Here is a 24,177-nt window from a genome sequence, read left to right as displayed (position 1 = left end):
TGTGTGTGTATGAGCCGTTTGGCTGTAGACAGACTTGAGAGGGCACATAAATCTGAGCTCTCTCACTGCACCTTCGACTTACACCAAACTCTATCTCTCCCTCCTTCTGCCGTCTCAGACTGGCTCATTTTACACTCTCTCTATCTCATTATTTACCTTGTCTCTCTCTATCTCTCTCTCACTCACTCTCCTACACTCATCCGCCAGTCCCTCTCAACCTCTCTCTCAGTCCACCTCTCTTATCATGTTTTTTTCCTGCTCTGGCCTCCTTTGTCCGTTGTTCTGCTGACTCTTTCTCCCCTGAAATTAGCGAGTGGCCAGGGGTCTGTCTCTCTCCCTCTCTCCCTCTATCTCTCCTCACTGTTCAGTCCATGTTGTGGTAGCGATATCCACATAACACCCTTTTTTTCCCCCAACCATTTACAACATATAAAGTATTTGTATTGTTAAAACGTACACATGCTGTATATTGGGTGACAAAAGGCAGTGCTAAGCAGTGTAGCAATAATGAATGCTTTTCAAATAACAAAAACACAAAAATAAACTTGATTAAGGAAATACAGATTGAACAACTGTGAGGAAGATGCAAATGACAAAGCCTTTGAGACGTGCGATTTTAGATTGAAATGAGGTTCTCGTGCAGCGTGCTGTCTCTGGAGCCGTGAGTGCGCTCTCCCGCTCCTCTCCTCCCAGAAAGATGAGCTGTCTGTCATCCTCTCTGTCCTCAGGGAACTGAGTCAGGTAGATGCGTTTCAGCTATTTTTGGGGTTGTGTGCGTCTCGCACTTCCCTGAACCGTTCCCATTCGGTGACGCGGGCCGGCCCCGTCGAGGCCCTCTGGGGTTCGGGGGGTCTGTCTGAACCGCCACGCTGCGCCCGGTTCAGATACGCCGTGTAAAAATGTGTTCTTCGCATGAAGTCTTACAGCGTGAAATATTCCCCGCCGCTCGCTCGCAGTCATGCGCACGCTTTCTTTCACACGTAACGTATGCAAAGGCACACAGTGTTGATTATGTTGCTGAGTCTCTGTACAGAGACGGGGCGGACATCGGTAGCCACATTGTAATAACGCCCCAACTCTCCACAGTTAATGTAACATTTTTTAACAGAGGAGCAGAGCTGTTCGCAATGCGTGATGCATCGACGTGATGAATAAGTCAAACCTGGGGAAACGGACATGAAAAGCCAAGCAATTATTCAGTGGCAATAGTGACGGAATCACCTAGAGGGATTGCATTTAAAACCGCTGGGCTGGGTCCTGAAGCAACGGCTCACAATTATAGATTGTACAGTAATGGATAGGGCTCGGGGCTTTAAATTTCACATTTCACAATTCGCTGTTGTTCCCTTGAGCGAGACGCTTCATGCTCAAAGTTCAAAGCGGGAACCGAAAACGGGTGAATCCGACTTGCTTATTATGGTGAGGATTTCTTAACCGCTGTCTCCTTTGAAAATCACCGCAGCGCTACTCTGGAAAATCACGTTTCTTATGGTCACGTTCATCAGCTAAACTGAAAACAATAGCAGAAATATGGATCAGGTGTCTTATTTCCATATTTGTTCAGTGTGCATCATAATCCACGCAACAAAGAATAACACTGGAATTCCAGAGGGTCCCATTACTGCATTGACAGTCGTTACCAGGGTAACATGTTAAAATCGGGGGCCTATTAGTCTCTAAGAAACAGAGATCACATGGAGAAATCTCCCCCTGGGGAGTTTCAGGAGAGAAGGGCTGGGATCGTATGACGGAATCAGGATTTGATTGACATTTATGTGGATTTATATAGATGAAGGAGGGAAGAGAGGGAAAGAGAGGAGGACTGGTTTGGGAGGAGGTAGAGACTGGCGGAATGAGGAAGAGGTGGGGGAGAGAAGGAGCAATAGATTATCTGGGAAAATCATAATATTTCCTGGTTTTCTCACAAAACGGTTTGTACAGCAATTCTATTTTATAATTTTGTATTTGGAACAATATATTATTTAAAATATTTGGTGTTTCCTTCAGGAAAAAGCACTCTTGATTGTTAGACCCAGTAAACTTGTGACAGTGTGGGCTGTGTAGTGTATTTGACACATCCAAGCTTTGACACATCCAAGCACATGAAGGCATAATATGATGTGAAATGTCATACTATAGCACAGGGTAGCGCAAAGTACGGCATTAACTTTTATGGAAATCAAAGGGAATCCCAAATGAAATCCATGCAGTTTTAAAATGTTAGATGGCAGCACTGCAGACAGACTTCATAGCTGAGAGAATCTTTTTTAAATGTAAAAGTTTTGAGTGATAAGAATTTGGGTGAAGTACTGAGAATAAAGGTGGAATGGATGGCAGAAGATTAATTTCAGCCAAAAATATGCAGGCTTTACTGATTAAGTATGTCAGCACACACCCATCCCACACACCCGCCCCACTCTCTTTTTTTTTGGGTGGCTAAGGCACTTGACTGGGACCCAGAAGGCTGATGGTTCAAGTCCCAGTGTAGCCACAGCAGGATCAGTGCATCTACCCTTGAACTAGGCCCTTAACCCCACATTGCTCCAGGGAAGATTGCCCCTGCTTAGTCTAATCAACTGTAAGACACTTTGGATGAAAGCGTCAGCTAAATAACTGTAATGTATTGGTAAGGACAGTATTGTAGTCAACTGATCCTGTGTTCTGTGTGACACATATTCTGTGTAGTGGCCGTTCTTCACGAAGCTATCACAGCAGCCAGCTCACACAGTGGCCTTGTATTTGAAAAATACCCCCCCCCCCGCCCGCCCCCCCATCCCCCACAGAGTCGCGACTACCCGTGATGGATTTTTTATTTATGTTTTGTTACGGCGATCATACTTTTATTACCTCATCTAATGCGTGGCAGTCCATACACCTGATAGCGCTGATACATGTTCCGCCCTCTCTCCCGGCTGTCAGGGAGCCTCTCTGTGTGACACCGCCGTTCCCCTTCGGCTCATTTATCCGCTTGTTCCCGCCGAATTACGAGCGCCGCTCCTGTCACGTCTCCGAGCGACGCCCGTCACCGCCGCGTTATCTGAGAGCGGCTTGTTTTCCGTGACGGGTGACAGACGACGCGGTGCCCGCGCCGCGGCGCGCCTCGTTCCGGGACGGCTCGCCATGAGGGCGACGGCAGCGTGGCGGCGGAGTAATGACTCCCGCTCGGCGGGCTAGCCTGCTGCCACGCACCCTTCTTAAAGAACAATCAAAAAACATTTCAAGGTCATGCTCTTGAAGCTCGCAGGAAGGTGTGTGAGCGTACGCGTGTAATTCGGGAGTCGTTTTTCAGACCGTGACAGATACTAGTCGCGTGTATACTCTGCATACGTCTGTGTGTTACTATACATTTATGTTATGTGCTTTTTGTGGTATGTGTGTGTTTATAAGTTAATTTACCTTTGTAATTAAAGAATCACCCTGAATGAAACCCTGTTTTATTTGGAAACACTACCATCAGTTAACTTTGCCCTGTTGTTATCCAGGCCATGTTCTGCACTAGGGCATTGATCCATGTTCAAGGATGCACCACTGCACTCAGTAGTCATTTTTCACTGGTATTTTTCTTCATCAAACCCAATAGGACTTGAGATTCTGCCATCAATCATTGAGCAGCTAACACACTGAACATGTGTACACAGGAGTCTGTTCCTCGAAAGGATAGAGCTTTATGACGTCAGGCGTTGTGCGAGCAAAATTCTGCCTCCAGGAGTTGAATTTGTCCCTTTTAGTTGTGTGACCTTTGAAAGGTTTCTTCTATCAATGTGCATTAAAAGGCGGAATACCTTTAGAACTCTGAGGAGGTTTGAAGAGGTGAAGTTGCAAGCGAACACTTTTGAAATGCCAAGGTGAGATGTTGTGTTTGAGTGACTTCCCCTTTGCTTGGTGGGAAATGTTAGAGATGATATTTTGGTATTTGCCAGTTGGATTGTGTGGGGAAATTAAGAGATGAGAACAGCCAATGTGACTGGGAGAAAGTGAAGTGGCTACATGAGGTTCATTGTTGATTCATAGCAGGAAAGTAAACAGATCACTTGTTCTGTTATTTCTCCCTTGGTGAAGTGCTTGTTTTCTTTTTCCAACGCTCGACGGGAGCTCGTTGCAATGTTGTGAGAGGGCAGCGTTTCATCTCTGGCTGTGTTTTCTGTCATATTTTTCGAAAAGGAAAAATCTAACCACTGCTTGGCTAAAAGTATCTTCGAAGCTGTCCTGCGGTATGGAAAATTAATAATTGATATCCTCTGTTCCCATTGTTTCTTGTGTAATGCACTGTTTGAAAACAACTTAATAAAGAGTGCTCTATCAAATAGTTTGATCGCATCATTGATTCCAGATGCCATAACAGCCAAGTTTGGAAATCACAATGTCATCGCATCATTGATTTCAGATGCTAAAAGCTATGTTTGGAAATCACAATTTGATCGCATTATTGATTTCAGATACTAGGAGCTAAGTTTGGAAATCACAATTTGATCTCATCATTGAGAGCTAATCAGAAAGGTGTGTAAGCAGGTAAATCTATGGTAGGTAATGTACAATATAGATCTGAGAGAGTGTGTGGCTCTCTCAAAATCTGCAGTGAAGACCATAAGTTTTAAATTGAATTACAATGTACCGTGCCCATACTTCTGTTGTGTGCTTCCTATGTTTATTTTTAAGTTTAAAAAACCCATCCCATTCACACAATGCATCATAACTCTTAAGTGGATAGGCTACAGCAGTAGAAGTCTAAAAAATAAGTCTAATTCATACCTAATAAAGTGCTCACTAAGTGTATATAGTGCATTAACAGTTCATCGGGACTAGCAGGGGAGGCCGAAACTCTTTTATTTTCCACTGGAGATTTTCTGTTACCATTTACCATTACAGAAAGGAAATATAAGCATTTAAACATACTGCCACACAATCGCATGCACATAAACCCACCTGCAGAGTGCAATAATAACACAGGGGCTGATAAATGTGATGTAAAATCATAACCATAAATAAGGTAAATTGGAGGGGATCGATAGGTACGTACAATGGAGCATTTCCATCAACCCACCGAGTAGAAAATGGTGGAAAAGCGCCTCTGCGTTATTACATTGTCAGCGTACACCCACCGCACTGTGCCAGAGCGTGCCGCAGAGGATGGGAGATGCATGTTTACTGGTAACGGATGGGAAATAAAATGGACCTTTAACAACATAATCTTCTCGCGGCGCAATTCCGAGTCATTTCCTCCAGGGCTATTATGTTAAATACTTTGGAAATATAAAGAAAGGGCTAAATAAAGTGAGTCTGTGAGGCGAGGCGGGCTGTATATTCCCAGATCATTATTGTTGTTGGTGTGCTGAGGAGGAGAGCGGAGCGCTAATGAACGCGTGGGCAGATTTACGGACGGGTGAGAGTCGAATCTCCTGCAGTGCGCGCTGCGGTCGGCTCTGTTCGAGCTCCTTCTCGCAGCGAGGCGCGTCATGCACTTCCAGACCTACAGGGGGCCCTACAGTCCAACACCCAGTTGTTAGAAGTACAGGTATGATAATAGAATCAATTACACATTATTTTAAGGGTAAGGTTTTAAGAGACGTTTTTGAATATATTGTCATATGCTCTGTGTAGTTGAAGGTGTTTCTGTGAGTATCATGGAGTATCCAAAATATATTTTAACAGCTCTATATTACAGTACATGTACTGTGTACAGACTAATAAAATGGAAGTCTTCCATAATTTGTAAGTCCACATACATGCATAATGAGTTCATAACTAGGACTGACTAGATTTACAAAGCGTATTAAAATGAAAAGCAGCCCACATTTCTCTCTTCGGGGTGGTGTTGAGTAACTGATATGTGGAATAGCTGTACCATATGTGTGTCTCTGGGGAGCCATCTCTCCCCAGCTCCAGACAGAACAGAAGTGTTTTTACATGTGCTCATTGGTGAGATTTCTGGGGAGGTATGCTCCCTGGGGTGGGGTGGGAGCGGGGCCAGGCGGGGGGGGCATTTCCGTGTGGATCCAGCTGTGCTCCTGCCTGGCTGACACGGGGGGTCACGGTACAGACGGGACGAGCTGTGTTTGGGATCGGTGACGGGTGATGTCACCCTCACGAGGGGCATTGTGCTCCGCTTTGTCTTTTGTCCGTTGTGGTTTGTGATGAGGTCATCTCTTCGGTCATCGCTTGGACAGAGAAATCCATGACCCAACCCCCCCCCGCCTCCTTTAGTTGTCTCCATCTCCGCCTAGTGACCTCCCTCAGCTGGGGGGTGGAGACTGGAGTCTCAGTGTCCGTGAATAATACTCATAATGCCATGACTTCACTCAGGGAGAGGGGGCTATATTTTATTTATTTGTACTGTAAGTGCAGTTGCCTGTGACTTGAGGCCCACAGTGAGAGAGACCCAGTCATGTACTGCAGCCAGACGTTTCTTCTCCCCACACTGCTCATATAGTGGTGACATATAAACCAGTGCACTAATCTCTGCGTCTCTGTAATTAACCAACAAGTGGAAGAGCTGCTCACGTCCCTGGCTACATGACCTACTGTCTTGGGATGTATTTTTACTGTTAAATTCATGTTAATTTTGTTCTCTGGTGAGTCCCTGTCATTGTAGCCGTGAGCATAATCTCAACTGATTCAGGAAATATCCAGGTACTGCATATGCATGGCTAATATTTGACATGGCAGTCTGCCAAGCCCATACTACATACATTAAGTTAAATAAGTGATATGTTAATGAATAATAGTTTTGATACATCAAACTGTAATTGCTAATTGTAGTAATGCTGACTTTTTAATTTACTGAACGGTAACATTAGCCTTGGCTTGGCTTGATCAAAACCATGTATTTTGGCATGTATTTATGCAAATGTGACCTATTGAGTGGCACATATTCCCATACCGACAGATTCAGTTCATCAGAGACCGCACTAGCCCCAGTGTTACCCACATTTTCTCTCTCTCTCCTTCTTTCTCTCCCGCTTCTCTCTCTACCTCCCTCCCTGCGCCTCTGTGTTGCCAGCAGGAGCGGTGACTTAATGAGTCTAATAGTCTGGCACTCTGCTCATAATCAGGACGGTCTAATTTATTTGATTAGCAGCCATGCAGGGAGGAGACCATCGTGGCAGCCGCAGGAGGTGCAGGTGAGATCGCTGTCTGCGCGGGTGAGGTCACTGTCTGCGCAGGTGAGGTCACTGTCTGCGCAGGTGAGGTCACTGTCTGCGCGGGTGAGGTCACTGTCTGCGCGGGTGAGGTCACTGTCTGCGCGGGTGAGGTCACTGTCTGCGCAGATGCCTGGTGTCACTCATCGCCGCCGTCTCTTCCGTATCCTTCTGCAGCCGGGACCGTCAAGACATCCCTCCTGCCGATGCCCCTCGTAGGGCTTTTCCTTTTTTCGTTTTTTTTCTAACGTTCCTGCTTCTCCTCTCACTGGGAAGCAGGCCCTGCGCTGAACAAAATGTCACCTTTCACAGCTGCTGCATTGAGATATACTGCGGACACACTTTTAATTATAAACAAACAAGCGCTGTATAGAGTAACACCTGGAATGGGAAATATCAAAGCATTCCCCACTGCTACTGTATCTTTCCCTCTCTGCCTCTCTCTCTCTCCCTCCCCCCACTCTCTATCTCTCTCTCTCCCCCCTTTCTCTATCTCCCTCTCGCTCTTTCCCTCCCCCACTCTTGCTATCTCCCTCTCTCTCTCCCTACCCTCTCTCTTTCTCTCTCCCACTGCTACTATAGAGTATTTCTATCTTCCTCTCTCTCTTTCACTCTCTCCCTCCCCTTCCTCTATTTTCCTCGCTCTCTCTCCCTCTCCCTCACTCTCTTCCCCTCTCCCCTCGGTCTCTCTCTCTTTCTCCTCTCTTTCTTTCTTACTGGCTGAGCACAGCTTGCATTGAGAGGTGGGAGTGATCTACCTGCTGCCAGGGGGAGGTTTGTGCTTTTCATAGCTGAGGCCCGTCAAAGCAAAAATGGAACATGCTTTTCCACTGCAAGTTTTCAAATTTGCTCTGTGGCAATTTTTCTTTATTTTTATTCAGTTGCCAAGCCCTTGGATTGGTTTGTTTGAGTAAGCTGTACTACACGGCTTGGCAGCTCAATCCATTTCAGAAGCCTCAATCTCGCTAGGACTCATGCAATAATTCCCGGGCCACCGATTCCCAAGGGTCATAAGCCTTTCATATTAACCCTGTTTTATTCCTGTTCTCGGAAGGGAAAGATTATTAGCCAGCCGTCTACAGCGTCCTTATCGTTTTCCCACAGAAGCCCAAAGTGCTACACTCTGTGACCTTTCTGCCGGTAATCAAACTAATCGCCTGGGAAATCTTTCCTACATTTCAGATAAGGAGTTCCGCCATGCAGTCTGCCTGGCCAGCTTACTGGACGCATGAGCAAAATGCTCTCAGACATGTCTGCAGTCTGATATAGAGGCCTTTCTTTACGTGCCATCATAAGTAGGTCTACTCTACGAGTAGCCAGGACTAGAGACGGCAGTGGTCTTGGCTATCTTACGGAGAACAAAGGGATATCTACCCACACGATGGGTAACCGATGGGCTGTGATGTAAGCCTACAACAAACACAGCGCATTACACTGAAATTGTTGAGGGAAATCAATAGGTTGTCGTGCTCCGCGCAGGTGAAATCGGCCCGCGTTGGTGGTGTTATTTGCGGCTTCGCCCCCGAGAATTCCTTCAAAGCGCGATGAGAGAGATGCTAACCTTGTCTGATCGCTCTAAGATGAAAAATTCATCTGAAAAGGGCTTTGATCTTAAGTGAATAATTGCTTGGAGCGGCAGTGCGGCGCCCCCCCCTTCTCTTCAGGAAGCCGTCGGTACTGCAGGCTCTTGGCACAGTTTTCATCCCAATCCCGATCCACACGAACGCGTCTCTGCTGAGTTCTGGCTCTACTGGGCCTCGCCAGTGGCAGACGGTATTATTTTAGCGTTGCTTATTTGCTGAGCAGGCACTCCTCTCCACCGTGACTTATAAAGATGCACTCTTTTACATATTATCCAATTATACAGCAGAGTGGATACATCCCTAACTCAAGGATACACCGTGAGCAGTCCTCCGTCAGGGATTTGGAGTGGTACGAATGTGCTGACCATTGCGATACGGTGGTCTCTACATTTACGATGGCTCAGTTGCGCGGTGTGCGGCGTGTTGGGTTAGACACACTTTTCATGCGTGTTGTAGACATGAGGCAACGTCTAGCCTGACGGGTTCGTATATCTTCAGCCCACGGTCAAGCTTGCCCTGTTCCCTGCTGTGAGGTGCGCAGGGGGCTGAGGCTGTAGGTGTAGAGGGCTCAGGGCACTTACGGGAGGCAGGTCTGTGTTCATGACAGGAGAACACATGACACAACATTCAGTGTCCAAGGAAACTGAATGAATTTTTATGAGGGCAAATGAGAGGGCACGCAAGAATTCACCATTGAGAGCAGTGTATGAGTAATGCACTGTGTGTGTGTGTGTGTGTGTGTGTGTGTGCAAGTGTGTCCATGCATATATATGTGCATGTGTGTGTGTCTCTGTATATGCGTTTGTGTGCGTGTGTGCCTAATTTCATACATACCTTCATGTGTGTGCATGTATGCCTGTGTGTGTGTGTGTGTGTGTGTGTATGTCTGCATCCACACAGACTGGAATACACACGAGTGTGGGGTGTGTGCTTAGGCATGTATGACATGGATTACAAAATTCAAAACCATAGAGTGAGATTGACCTCATTAAATAAACAGAACCACTCCCAGTGCATGCTCTGTGGAAAAGGGGGGATTTGGGGACCTGATCTTCCCCCTCCCCCTGTTGAATATTCATGTATATTTTAACCCTCAGCTGACAGTAGGGAGGAGATGAATTCAAACAGCCGCACATCAAGAAAAAGTCGAAAAGGCCTGTTTTAAATTAATCTTGATTTACTCAGATTGATATGTGATGAAATTAGTCAGGGGTCCTAATGTTGTAGGAGAGAGGATATGGACAGAATATCAAAGCTGGAGGGCATGACAGGGGTGGGTAAATATGGAATAAAAGGAAATGTTTTACAGCACGGTACAGCGGAGGGAATATGAATTCACATTAGAAACCGGCAGACCCTTTTCTCTCCGCTCCTGCTGTATTCATTCTGTCTCCTTAAACAGAATATGACATTTGCAAATTGGAGCTGTTTGGGGCGCTTTGCGCGCGACGGCTTTATTCCCGGGCGGTGCAGGACTGCTGAGAGTCTTGACATTTCCTCGTCCGGCTGCTCGTCTTTTGTCTGCGTACCCCCACCCCCCACCTCCGTACACAAGCTGCACTCGCACAAGTATTCCCAAAAGCTTTTATTCTCTCCTTTTTACCATTGGTCCCTCCCCTCTTTCTCTCTCTCCTCTCTCTCTCATTCTCTCTCACTCTCTCTTTCCCTCTGCCTCCCCCTCCCCTCTCTCTTTGTTAGAGACAACCCCTCGTCTACTCCCCTCTCCCCTCCTCGCTTTCTCTCTCTCTTCCGCTCCCCTGTTTTTTTCTCCGCTGTCTGAGGTGGAGGAAGGGTCTGGAGCGGGCTGTCTTGGTTTTTTTTTTCCTTCCTAGAGCGAGTGTCAAGACCTGGCTGCCTCTCCGTTTTCTTTCTCTCCCACTCTCTCACTCACACACACACCCACAGGCTCTCTCTCTCTCTCACACACACACACACACAGCCTCTCTCTCTCTCTCTCTCTCACACACACACACACAGCCTCTCTCTCTCTCTCTCTCTCTCTCTCTCTCACACACACACCCACAGCCTCTCTCTCTCTCTCTCTCTCTCTCTCCCACTCTCTCACTCACACACACACCCACAGGCTCTCTCTCTCTCACACACACACACACACACACACACAGCCTCTCTCTCTCTCTCTCTCTCTCTCTCTCTCTCTCACACACACACTCTGTATGCCTTGTCGGCTGAGAGCAGCGTGTATTGGAGGTGGGGGGGGGAACTACCTGCTGCCGGGGGGAGTTATTTGACGAGCGCGCGCAGAGCTCGGAGCAGAAGTTGTAGCTGTGGCTGGCTGCACCTCTCTCCTCCCAGGCTCCGGTTGAGTGAGAGAGGAGCTCGTGAAGGCTGTTTCTGAGCCTCCGGGTCGGTACCAGGGAAGAGCATTACCAGGAAGGGACTGAAGAAGCCTCTTTTCTCTGGAAGGAAAAACTAAAAGAAAACAATAACCATAAACAACACTATTGTCATGAAAAACAAAGGGATTCCTACACCTGTTTTGAGGGGACCAGTCCGTGGCTGTGGAACTTAGAAAAAGGGAAACAATTTTTTCTTTTTCTTTATTATTCTGCACAGCGACTCTTTCAGCCGGTTTTGGTGTGGGATCAAAGTTGTGTCCGAGTGCAGCTGCGTCTCTCCTCCCTGGTGACCTGCCGGGTATCTCGCGTTACTCCGGGACAGCGGTCGAAACGAGAGCTTCACACGCCTCCGCAGGGGGTCACAGCCTCGCCCTCCGAGCGCACAGAGTCCAGGCAACTTTTTCAGGGGGCTGAAACTCGCAGTCCCTGGGAGCCATATGGTTTAGTGAGCGCGGGACAGCTGCTCGCTCTCTGCCAGCTAATTACAGGGCTGAAATACGGCTACGTAGCGGGTTAGCGCTCCGCTGGAAGGGGGAAACCCTCCGCCCCCCCCCCCCCGGCACTGTTGTTTTTATGACTTGAGGGGAGAGCACAATTGGTCGGAGCCCTGCGGTGGATACAAAGAGCGCTGTGTTCCCCGGGTGTGAGTAAGGGAGAGCGGGGACCCTAATGAGGCTCCTCCGAGCCCCGCAGCCGGGCTCGTGATTTACCGTCCAGCGCAGACGCTCCAGGGATGCCCAGCCGTCCCGCCAGGAACTCCTGACAGACGCGGCGCTGACCCGAGCCCAGAACCTGACAGGCGCGCGGGCTGGGAGGGGGGGCGGGGGACCGTGACGGATCGGGGGGCCGGGGGGGGGGGGGGCGCGTGGATCGGGGAACGGGAGGGGAGTACACAGGAGAGGGAGCGCGTACGGATTCTTTCTTATCGTTTTCCCAACCGGCGGGAGGAGGAATGAGCTCTCGGGGCGCGGACGCGCTGGAGCCAGCCCCCGGCTGGGCTTGATCTGTCTCGGCGGGGAGTAGCGGCTTCTCTCACCACGCTCCTGGCCCCGGGGGACCGAACGGGGATGACGGCGGCGTGGAGTTTATGAAAGTGGCGGAGAGCTGATTGTGCACCTGCTGAGTGGCCGTGCGGTGGAGCACACCTGATCCCCCACGCGGTGCGCACGCCTCAATAAGCGGACTCGGCGGAGGGGTGCCAGGGACTGAAATGCCACGCCGGACACCCGCTGGACGCTTTCCCCTGAGAGGACTTTCGGCGAGTTGCCTTCGGAGGAGAGCCGGCGGAGTTTGAGCCCCATTCGGACATTTTTCCTGTTCTTTTTCCGCTGCTCCCTGTCCCGCTTTCTCGTCCCGCGTGTGTGCGCCCCCCCCCCTCCCTCGGAGGTTCGGAGGTGTGGAGCGCAGCATGACGAGCTGTCACTACCCCACACCTCCCCCGGAGAGGGAGCGGATGTACCAGCACAAGGTCTCCCTGGTGGTGCGCTACTTCATGATCCCCTGCAACATCTGCCTCATTCTGCTGGCCACTTCCACGCTGGGGTTCGCTGTGCTCCTCTTCCTCAACAACTGTAGGTGTTCACCACCCCCCCCTCCCCCCTCCCGCCACGTCTGTCTGCCTGACCGCTGTCTCCTGTCAGCTGTGCAGTGAGCATGTTCACCCGTGCTTCAGCCTGCGTCTCAGTGTGTGTCTGACACTTCTTATCTCTGTTTCAGTTGCACCTCTGTGTGTGTGTGTGACAGTTTACTATCTCTGTGTCAGTTAGTGGTGTGAGTGTGTTTGCGTGTGTGTGTGTTTGTGTGGACCTGTGTGTGTGTGTTTAACAGTTTAGTATCTCTCTCTCAGTTAGTGATATGTGTATGTGCGTGTGTACGTGTGTGCGCCCGTCTGCCCACGTGTGCGTTCATGTTTGTGTGCGCTCGTGTGAGTGTGTGTGCATCGATACGCACGTGTATCTGTGTGTGTGTGCTCGTGTGAGCGCCTGCGTGTGTTTATAGATGTGTGGCTGTGAGTTTCATAGTCCCGGTTTATTTGGCTTGTATCCATAGATCACGCTGGTTTATGTAGTTTTTGAACTCTACTGTAGTTCCTAGCTGTAGCTCATGCAGAACAGGACACCAGGGAAAGAGGGTGTGCAGGAAAAGCTGTGTTACTCAGCACTCCCTTGTGACCTGTGAACCTTCTGTCATTGTAGGTGGCCTGGCTGTGTAACCAATAGGAGGGGGTGGTTCAGAACAGTGTCATTTAACTGCCAAAACAGCCTGAACTCTCTGCTCTCCAGTGCAAAGAAATACTGTTTCCTTAAACCAGGGGCGTGTAATTTTACCCAAAAAGGGTCGGTGTGGGTGCATGTTTTTGGTTTTAGCCCAACAATAAGAAATCCGAGTCGACAAATTAACTGATCATGGTTTTCAATGTAGATCTTGACAAGTAGAATCAGGTGTGCTAGTGCTGGCTAAAACACAAGCCTCTACCCACACCTTTTTTCGAGACTGGACACCCCTGCCTGAAACAGTGGGACACCATATCACCTCTCGCCTGGGCGAGCTGGCCTTTAGCGTCGGGAAAGACAGTCCAGCCGAATTGAGGACAGCTTGTGCGTTATGTGACTCTAACACGCGCCCAGCTGGCATGAGCCTGCCTTTCGGCCCTTTGCAGTCGGCGTTCAAACACGCGTGTGATCCTACATGAAAGAAGTTAGTTGAAAGCGCGTGAAGTGAAGAGCAGAAAGAATGAGGGACCGAGAGCCGCGGTTCTGCGGCGGTCTGTGTTTTAATGACCGCGCTAGCCGCCGAGCGCCAACGCTGGACATGAGACGCTTAGCTGCTCTTATTCTGTCATGTTCTGGCCTCATCAGTGCCGGCGCTGAAATCGTCACGCTTGCATCGTCCCCTCCGGTAGCTCTGTCCTCGTAGATCAATAGACAGAGTAACAAGGGATTATTTTACCAAATATGGAAGTGTCTCAAAAGTCTACTGTAGTGGCTCTTGGGAAATAGCTTTAAATCTATTTTTGGTTAGTCAGTGCGTTTAATTAGAATGCGGTTCTCTCCTCTCCCAAGGCCTGCCAAAGTCCCTGGGCCTCTGTTGGAAAATGGCTGAGAATTTGTGCAAGCACACAAACGCTAGCAGCCAACCATTTTAAAAACATAGAGTGTTTTCTTCCAGTCCACACCCCTTGCCCCTCCATTGTCCCCCTGCCCCCACGCACTGTTTGAATGAACCCTAACCCTTCCACCCCCTCCCCCACCCTCATTCACGACATCACACGGAGAGGGTGAATGGTTGTATGCCCTTGTTTGATTTCTTGTTTGTTTGGGTCATTAACATCACAAAGCTGTTTTCAGTTTTGCAGAATGATTCATTTTGATGGAAAGCCAGGTGACGCAGCTTTCGACCTGAGCAGCAGATTGGAGCTCGGAGCCTTGCAGCTGAATCAATTTACTGATGAGGGATGTCATGAGGGTTAAACGCAAATTCAGAGATTTTACCATGAAAAGCTAAAGTGAGCCTCACAGGCAGTGGTGTGCGGTATAGATGGAAAAGTTATTTGAGGATAAAATGGCTTCCTTTTTTTCTGTATGGCCATTTTTTTGTCTCTCTCACTTCTGGGGCGTGGCCTTGCTCAAACTCAGCGCTTCCCAAACACGGGTGTCTCTGAGCACATACCATTCACACATGTGAGCCACACATAGCTGCCCACCAGCATGCCTACACGCACAGGCATGTGCACATGCACACAGATGTAAGCTTGAACATTGCTTTACAGTTATTTAGCTGACGCTTTTATCCAAATGCAACTTACAGTACCGTTGATTAGACTAAGCAGGGGACAATCCCCCCTGGAGCAAAATGCGGGTACAGGGCCTTGCTCAGGGGCCCAACAGCTGATCTTATTTTGGCTACAATGGGGCTTGAACCACCAACCTTCCAGGTCACAGACAAGCACCTCAGCCACTTGGCTACTGGCTGCCCTGTTGAACATAAGTGTATGCACACACGTACAGTATATAAACTCAGATGCAGCATGTGTACTTGCACTATACACAGAAAACCAGAGATATGCATATACACACACATGGCCATTGCAGTCACTGTACACGAGTCACCGTGGTGTCACAGAGCGTGGCAGTCTGTGTGCACGTGCTCTTGTTTGGCCATGTCCCGGCTCTGCTCTGCTGGGCTACAGTAATGACACCAAAGCCCACAGAAATCGCAATTGACTCAGAAACTGGTTCAACAGACACTTCATTACTGAGGTACTTGAAAGTGAAAGAACTCCTCCCCCCCCTCCCTCCACCCCCTCCTGCTCCCAAAGCCCCCCGCCCCCCCCCAACCCAACCCGACAGCCTCTCCTTCTTATACGGCTGCTTGACAGGTCGTTTGAAGACAGCCTGAATCTAAACCACTAAACCTGGCTCCTGGATGCTGTTTGAGATAAACAAATGTTCTAATCCAGGTTTCCTGACAAGAGGCTCTGTATATAATTGATAGGAAAAGAAAAAATATGAGTGTTTTCTTCTGTGCTGTGGGGGCTTGGCGGTATTTTCGTTCCACTTCGCCCCTTGCCCTGAAGAAAGGTTACAGCGACCCATCTGCGCTCAGGAAAAATGCCACTTTAGTGGAATTGTGAGTTCTGACATCACCAGGGTAGGTCTTTGTTGCCAGGCAGATTGGGAATTACCCGCCATCTTTCCTGCCCATGCCTATTGTCCAATTTTTTGGGATATATTCGGTCTTTCGGTTAATTTTCTTTTTCTTTTTTTAACCTAGTATGATGAATCAAGTAGAGAATGCAAGCTTTCTAGGTCCCACCCAGCACAATCACATGATCAGTGGTATCCAATGGGTGTTCTTTGTGTTGTGTATGAGCCACTGTGTACAGTCTTAAATGGTGCAGTCTCAATAGGTGCTCTATGGCCTCATCCGCAGATGGAGCACATTCACATGGTGCGTCAATATTTACGTTTTTGTTTGGCCAACACGTTGGGCTTAAATCCAGTTCCAGTCCTACCACACAGACAAAATGTGTCAGACAAAGAACATGTTGACAGAGGTTTCATTTATTCAATCTGTTTCACGATATATTGTGCTTGAAGATGCAAGTGAAGTAAGCCTGGCATAAATTGCCCACACTGTTGTTAATGTCTAAACGGCTGTCATATAATTGTTTGCTTTTGTATTGCCTTTGCTCAAAATAGGAGTAATAACATCAATTTCTGCTAGACAAAGAAAGTTTTCATATAACCTACAGCAGTGCCACTCGACTCCGCGTCCTGCGGGCCGCAGTGTCTGCAGGCATTTGCTTCAACTGTGCACTACCCCACCTGATTTTCATAATTAGCTTATTATCTGAAGCCACGCAGGTAAAATACTTACTGAAATCAGGTGTTGTAGCGCACAGTAGGAGAAATTACCTCCAGGACATGGACTTCAGCAGCGCTGCTGTAGGTATGAAAACCTTCCTTTCCTAGCAGAAAGGGACATTATCGGTTTTATTTTTAACCTCGTATATATGAAACATTATTTCCGCACTCGTATTAAGGCGGAAGGTTATTATGAGGCTGGCAGTGTGTTCAGGAGTCTTCGGATATTCACACTTATTTTCTTTAGTTAATTGCCCTTTGCTGGTAGTAACTGGCGACGTTTTGTCCTCGCTGTGTGCGGCTGGCTCCTGCAGCTGGAGTGTATGTTCATTGTCACGCCGCCCTGGCTTGGTGAAATATCTGCGCTCTTTTGGCAGCGCCAGTCTAGCGATCACTCTAACGCTGTTTTTTCTTCTGTCCCCTTCCAGACAAACCTCTGCACTTCACTCCCCCACTGCCCCCAGATGGTAAGTCTCTCTTGGTGCTTTTACACTGTCACTGAACGTCTCTCCCCTGAGGGCCACACCCTGGGCCCCTGGCGCTCAGTGCTGGCCCTAGCCTTTGAGAGGCAGGATTAGACTTGGGGCCACAAACTCACCCCCTGATAATAATATAATATTTTAAAATAATTACGGTCCCCCCAGGCGTTGAGGCCCTAAGCAGCTGTGTGTGGTGCTTATCGGGTCGGGCCGGTTCTGCCGTTCTATGGTAACAGTGGAATGGACCAGTGTGCTGGATCTCTGCCTTGAGACGGTGCCACTCGATGACTCAAGATTTATCCCTGGAGTGGCTGTGGCTCGGTGTAATTGTGGTCTCTTCTGCTTCATTAGACCCCCCCCCCCCCTAATTTAGGGCAGACCCCCCAGCTGTCCCAGTGCGTTATGTGGGACAAACGCACGGCTCCAGTTGGCCAGGCTGTTGCATCCCTGCGGCTGTCACTCTCTCTCTCTCTCTCTCTCTCTCTCTCTCTCTCTCTCTCTCTCTCCATTTACACGGCTTTGTCTCTACCCATTCTGATCCGCAAGAGCCGCTAAACTAGCAGCAGCACTATGCTGACAACTGGCAGGATCGTCATGAGGACTAACGGTTATTTTGCAAAGTTTATTTGGAACATTTATGCAACAGTGAGACGGAATGAGCCGGAGCTCAGCTCACTGGATTGTGCAGGTTTAAAACCTGCAATTTTTTCTTAGGTTGGGTTAAAAATATTCATATCTTTCACTGTGAATAAGAAGTGTATTCACTCCACTTTCCCGATAATGTGACAGATGACAGTGCTATAAAAGTCCTTCAGAGTTGATGATCACCTCTGAGCTCAGATTGGTGGAAAGCTTTGTTGCTGGAAAATCTATTGATTTAACACTGAATTTTACTGTGTGTCGTTAAAAACCATCCATCAAAGCATATTTCTCCATCTTCCTTTAACAGTTCTTCATCACATCTCAACATTTCTCCCATACCAGTTTAGTGGATAGTGAAATACTCTGATCACTAGATACGATCAGCTCGAGGCTTTGATGCCCATCTTTCACAGAAAAACCAACCATGAATCTTCCGTTAATTGGTGTTTTTACAAAGTAATTGTCCCACATTCTAGACATTTAAGAACACTAAACTGACAGGAGAAATAAAATGTAAAAAAGTCCTATATTTTCCTGGTCTTTGATGAGTCTTAACTTTGGGTCTGAATAAAATATGATTTACTTTGTGTTTTTTGACCTTGTGCCAGTGCTAGCTCAAGTGTATAAAATATAAAAAATGATTCAAATGATGAAGTGAGAACTGAGTTCCATGTTTTTAGCTGTGTTCGGCTAACTGTGCTAATTTCTTGTTCTAAGTTTGATGTGTGATTGATGAGGTCAGTACTGGAACCCCAGTTCTAAGACCATTTTGGTTCTTAATTCTTGTTGGATCTTTAATTTCATGCTGATTTCAAACCATTCCCTCTTCATATAATCAAAAATAGAAAATCCAGCACATGAATGCTCCAACATTCATTAGTTATCCACATCAAACGTCTGCTAAATTTTTAATTAGTTCACATATATAAGTACATTGTACAGTATATAGATGATACTGTATATATTTTCAGCATGCATTATTTCATCCAAAATGTGGAGGTAACTCCGCAAAGAAAAAACTATGAAAAATAACTCTAAAATCCTACGTTTCTCTCAGCAGTCAAGACTAATATGCATCACCTCAGTAAGAGGCTGGACTGGTCTCTTGGCTGGACAGTTTTGCCTGAACGGAGTTTACCACACTGACACATTCACAGAGGGGTTATGGTATTTGTGTCTCCTTCTGTGCAAAACATTGCCACACACAATCCCTCCTCCGGTGTCCTCTTGCTCTTCTGGTAATCTGTGTTTAATGGCAGAAAAGATTGGTTTGCCAATTGCGGGGCACAGCTAAACACAAGAGGCTGCGCTTTGACAGAGGGAAAAAAACCCCAAAGTGAGCCAATGCGGGTGAGAAATGCAATATATGTGCGCCGCCGCTTAAACCTCTTCCAAACAGCGGGGTATTGATCGCTCGGCTCATTTGCCGATGAAGAAAGGCTGCTCTCTCAAACGGAGCGGCAGCTCCTCCTGCATTCTTAAGAGCCGAACGCTCCAGATATTTCTGTCAGGGGCCGTCGTTTTAAAAATCTAAAATGGATGCGCTCGGACGCGCTGTGCCCCACCCCTTCCCCTCCCATCTCCTGTTCATCACCTCCCAGGGTGTGTGTGTGTGTTCCCCCTGCCCCGCAGGTTGATGGGGTGGCTGCTGCCGGTGCTGTTAGGGAAGTGAGGGGAACACAGCGACGCCCAGCTCAGCTGACTGACAGCAGTGCGAGGGGGGGGGGGGCGGCGTCTGGCAGAGGAGGCTTCAGAGAACGCGCTCGTGCCAACCTGCCGTCTCTGAACCTGGCGGAGGACTTTGCGGCAGTCAGACAGTCCTATAAACATGCTCCAGCATCCCAAATAGAAGGTTTAAGAAAAGACGTCGGAGCCGTATGCAAAAATCCGAGGAGTCGGAGGAACTGTAGCTCTGAAGTGCGTGTCCTTTTGAGAAGATTGTGGTTTTACGGGCAGATATGGATTAGATGTCCTTTCTTTGAGCTCTGTGCCAGGTCCAAGATCAATAATAGATATTAAATTAAGGGGCGTCCATTGACAGAAATGTCCAGCTTTAATTTATTGAGTGATTTTCACGTCTGACATAGTTTTTAAGATTTTATTAGGCTGTGTTCCTGAATTCAGAACGGCAGTAAAATATGGTATCAGAAAGCAGGTACAGTAACTGTGGAGGAGGATTGGTGTTACCAGAGTTACCATACAGAGGCTTTTGTCTGTTCGATGTGCATCTATGATTATTGGCTAAATCCTCACTGATAAAAACCCACTTTTCAGCATTCAAAAACAGTGAAGTGACAAAGCTCCCTCTAATTAGTGCCTCGCTTGCATGTGAAGTCTGATACCAAGATAATTATTGCCTGTCATGTTGAGATATTATAGCAGTTGCTCCAAATTAGGTCGTTGTCTTCAGACAGAAAGAAATGATAGATTTCTATCCCATGGGGGAAGCCAGTTGTGTGGATTCTTCAGCGAGCTCATCCAGGGTGAGATCTTGGCAAGAATTGGAGTCACGCTTGTATGTTTGTCAGTCCGTGAGTGTGAGATCACTCTGGTAGATAAAATATATAAAAGGCCTCACAAGTTTTTGCTGTGTATTTTTCTCGCGTTCAGCATGCCAGCAGTAAAGCTGGGCTTTAAATAAAAATTGGATGATTCCTTAGCTGGCAGGGATTTCTGCTCCCAGCCCAGATGGTGTCTAATAACAGTACAGGATTTTGTCCATCAGCATCAACTCAGTTGGGCAACAATTTCATGTACCGTACCATAGAATTTCACTTCCTGTGTTCACCGTTTCTCAGTTTGAGGGAAAAAGCAGGAAGGAACCAGGTATATTCCTAACACAATGGCAAAGATAATCTTGTACTTTTCCGTCAATTATCGGTTGTTCACAGTGATAATAAGAATGAGTAACTGCTGGAGAAGTGTAGAGATCTGCCAGGTGAACAGGGAATGTGCTCTTCAGTTGTTCCAGCAGGTTGGGTAAATGTCTTAGGTGTCAAGTCCACCTCCATAATGTTTTCTCTCTCTTAATCTTGGGTACTTATTACGCTGACCCACTCTAACGGGGGGGTTGTGCTTCAAATCGCTTTTGTGCCGTGGCCCATGCTGTTGTTTTCTCCAAATTAACGCCATTTCTTATTCAGTCCCTGGAATAATTTCAAAGGCCAATTCTTCAAAGTGTTTTTACAGATAAATAACTATGTGCCCCCAATTTTTTAATTGGAACAGTGTTAAATTAATTCAGAATGTCATGAAAAAGAGTGCTTTACAAGAGTGCTGCTCTGTAATTTCTTTTAGCCTAGTTATATTTGTTCCAAGGTGCAATTGAAGGCTTTTGTGGATTTTACTTATTTATTTTTGTTCTCTGTTGTTTCCAATATGGAACAACACATTATGTCAATATTGAATTCATTGCGTAGGTAAATAATAACGCTACAGATTATTTTTGTCATGTTAATTAGCGGAAGAGAAGGTCTGCACACAAAGAGGGGCGGGCGGAGACAGGTGTTTTGGAAAAGAAAATGGGTGTGATCATCCCGTTGCAGATTACTGAACGAATGTTCTCCAGTTCCACTCCTCCCTCCCCGACTTACGTTTGGCCTACAGCAACATATCTCTATTGATCCCGTGTTGAAAACGGGCATTGCAGTCGTGGTAAAACACCAAGCAAATGCACATTCAGTGTAAAAGAAACTATATACAGGTACATACAAAATGTATGTGGGAATGCCACTTGTATGTGGGAGAGGAAAATATGAATATGTATAATAATAAAATAAGTCAATTATTTAAATGAATTAATTCAGTTAAAATAAATAAAATTAAGTAAATTATGGAAAGTGTGGTAGTTCAATGATTAACTATCCGAATACAGCGTGAGGTAGCTCAATACAGTGTGATGGCGACATTTCCTAGGGGAACACATTTCGGGGCCACCTCTTGGAAGAGTGTGAATCCTACATAACTTTTAATGCATGGAAAAAGAAAGGATGAGCACTCCTGCGGTAATTAATTTGATCCTCGCCGTGTTCTTGACAGTGAGACTCTCACCCAGAGAGCAGCGGATTTAATTATTGCCCCTCCGTTATCTTAATTAAATCTCTTCATGGCTCTGATTCTGCACAATGAAGCCTGAAATCTGCCTCATCTCGCGGGTGCTGGGGACGGTAGCCCCACATTAAAGGTAGGCTAAGTTCAGATGCTTTTGTGGATTAGCATCTGCTTAGCATACAGTCAGATTACCTGAGCAATGAGCCTTCAAAAAGAGCTATATTAGCCCGCCTTCCCCAGAAGATTTGACGTTATTGGGACACGGGATGTTTGACGCTGTCTACTGTAAATAGACACACACACACACACACACACAGAAACACACAGACGTATACACATGCTCACAAACTCATGCACACACTCCTGTACGCACACACACATGTGCACAAACACACACACATACACACACACAGACACGCACACACAAGCACACCGCCCCTCCACACACACACACCCCCCCTGCCACACACACACACATACCCACGCACACACCACCCAACTCCCCCCCCGACACACACGCATGCTCACACACAGTAGGACCTGTATTTCTGGGGAAAAGCCTCTCAGTGCAGTTTCCCAGCCCTCATTAACGTTATGCATGCTGCCTGCGTGAGCGCCGGGATATAGTTAGCTCTCCTGAAAGTCTCATAAAAGCAGAAACAAATCTGACTTGTTTTGACATTTTCTTGTCGGAGCCGTCGCCGCATCAGCCTGGTAGCGGAACGCCGGGAAAACCGGAGCGCGGAATATTGATCCGTGAGGGAAAATACATTTTGGAAGACGCGAGTCAAAAGAAACGTAGACGGTCCGCAAAAAAAGCGCAATGGCTCGTTTCTCAAAAGGGGGGTTGACGGTGAGGGGTCGGGGGGTGTGGGGTGAGGATGCAGGGCTGGGTCGAATGGGCAGAGGGGCCGGTTTGACGCTTCTGTCCGTTACGGTCGACGGGCGGCCCAAGCAGCGCTCCCTTGGAGATTTGGCGAGCAACATCACGGCTGTTTCCAGGGCCTGGACTTGGGCCTGTGTCAGCGTAGCCATTTGACCGTGAAGGTGCGGACTCGACATCCTGAGACAGGCTGTTCTTCACACAAGGGTCCGTGCCCTGTCATGAACTGTAGAGTATGTGAAAGTATTTTTAAGATTACCTACAGTAGCTTTGCTCTGTGGTCCTGTAAACTTAAGGGAAAGTAAGATTTTAAGATCCTCACATTTGTAGTTTGACCCCATGGGGCCTATAGACTAGCCATTTAATTGCTGCTGACAGCAATGCCCTTTCTCTGGGATGCATTTCTCAGTGCTTATGCACATTTTTTGGTAAACATGAATTTCGAGCTTTAATTAGTTATCTGTGTTCAGTGACAAATGTGAAACGGAGTGTAGACAATTTTATGAAAATAGGCAATAAGATTAGCTTAATACTGTGGTTTGTCAGGGATTAGCAACGGGTACGACTCCAATTTCCTCCACTCTTCTAGTGTTGTAACGCTGTATCTGATGAAATATACTGTACCTTACTCCAGTCAATGGAGTCATTGGACATCATTAGGCAAGCTGTCATCATTAGGCAAGTCCTGTCTGGTTTTGAGCCACGGGGTGTTTTGTATGGCTGGTACCTGCCATAGCAGCAATGAATGACTGTGCTCTACCAGCGATCTGTGGGGCAAAAATTTCCCAGAATTTCCATGTGCTGCAGCTTCCCCTGTGCTGCGATAACAGGCCTTCCCAGCATGCACTCCTCCCTCTTTTCCCCCGTGTTCACACTAAAAGGAGGGATGAATGGTATAATTTGGGTTCGGCCACAAAAAAAAAGAGAAGGTAACAGATGAGGGAACCTTTCTGGCTGGTACAGTAACCTAAATCTGGGAGAACCGGCAGAGAGCACGTGCAGGCCGAGACCAGGAGAAAGGGTGTTTCCCAGCCCCCCCCCCCTCCCTCTCCCCCCGTCCCCCTCCTAATCTAATCTGTATTGTTTCCCTGACTCCTCCTTAATGGCTTGTTTGACATGTGTGCTCCACGCCACTGCACACAATTATGACAAGGTGCTCAGGCTCTTAAAAGGGGCTCGCAGCCGGCAGCCTATTGTCAGCGTTTCGCCAGCAGGCCTGTCGAGACCAGACTGTTACATATCCATGAGCTCACCGAGCGTGTGCTTGTGTTGCGGCGCTACCTTCCTGGCCCCTGTCTACTGTATCAGGGCATACAATATCAGCTGTCTTTCATTATTCATTTATAGATTTTTCTGCAACTTTTCTTCCTTTATTCCCCACGGCCTGCCCAAACACAACTCCAACTCTGTATTTCTTTGCTGTGACACCCTCTACAAAAGTGAGACGACAGCGCACCTCCTTTACGCCTTGCAGTCAGCCTGCTGAGCTGCACGGCCGTTTTTTGTCCGAGGAGCGTGCTGCGTAGCAGCTGCGTAATCTACCAGAGGAGGCGCTGTTGCGTCCAGGAATATCCTGCTGGCTGAAGCCCTCCCTCGCTGGGCTGAGCTATGGCCAAGATTCAGTTAGCAGGATGTACTACCCAGCAGGACCCTCTGTTTCCTTTGGGGGGAGTCTGTAGCT

The 24,177-nt window shown here is 47.6% G+C and overlaps 1 protein-coding gene across 1 annotated transcript in view; it reads left to right on the top strand.

Annotated features, from left to right (window-relative positions):
- The window catches only part of LOC133110204 (agrin-like), a 219,270-nt gene that overhangs the window by 78,725 nt on the left and 116,368 nt on the right, over positions 1–24,177 (top strand). The window contains exon 3 of the mRNA XM_061220136.1: positions 16,871–16,909. Coding sequence (XP_061076120.1) covers positions 16,871–16,909 — 39 coding nt within the window. The remainder of the gene's footprint in view (positions 1–16,870; positions 16,910–24,177) is intronic.

This window comes from Conger conger, chromosome 14 (assembly GCF_963514075.1).
Source record: "Conger conger chromosome 14, fConCon1.1, whole genome shotgun sequence".
NCBI lineage: Eukaryota > Metazoa > Chordata > Actinopteri > Anguilliformes > Congridae > Conger > Conger conger.
This window is presented reverse-complemented; position numbering and strand designations above follow the sequence as displayed.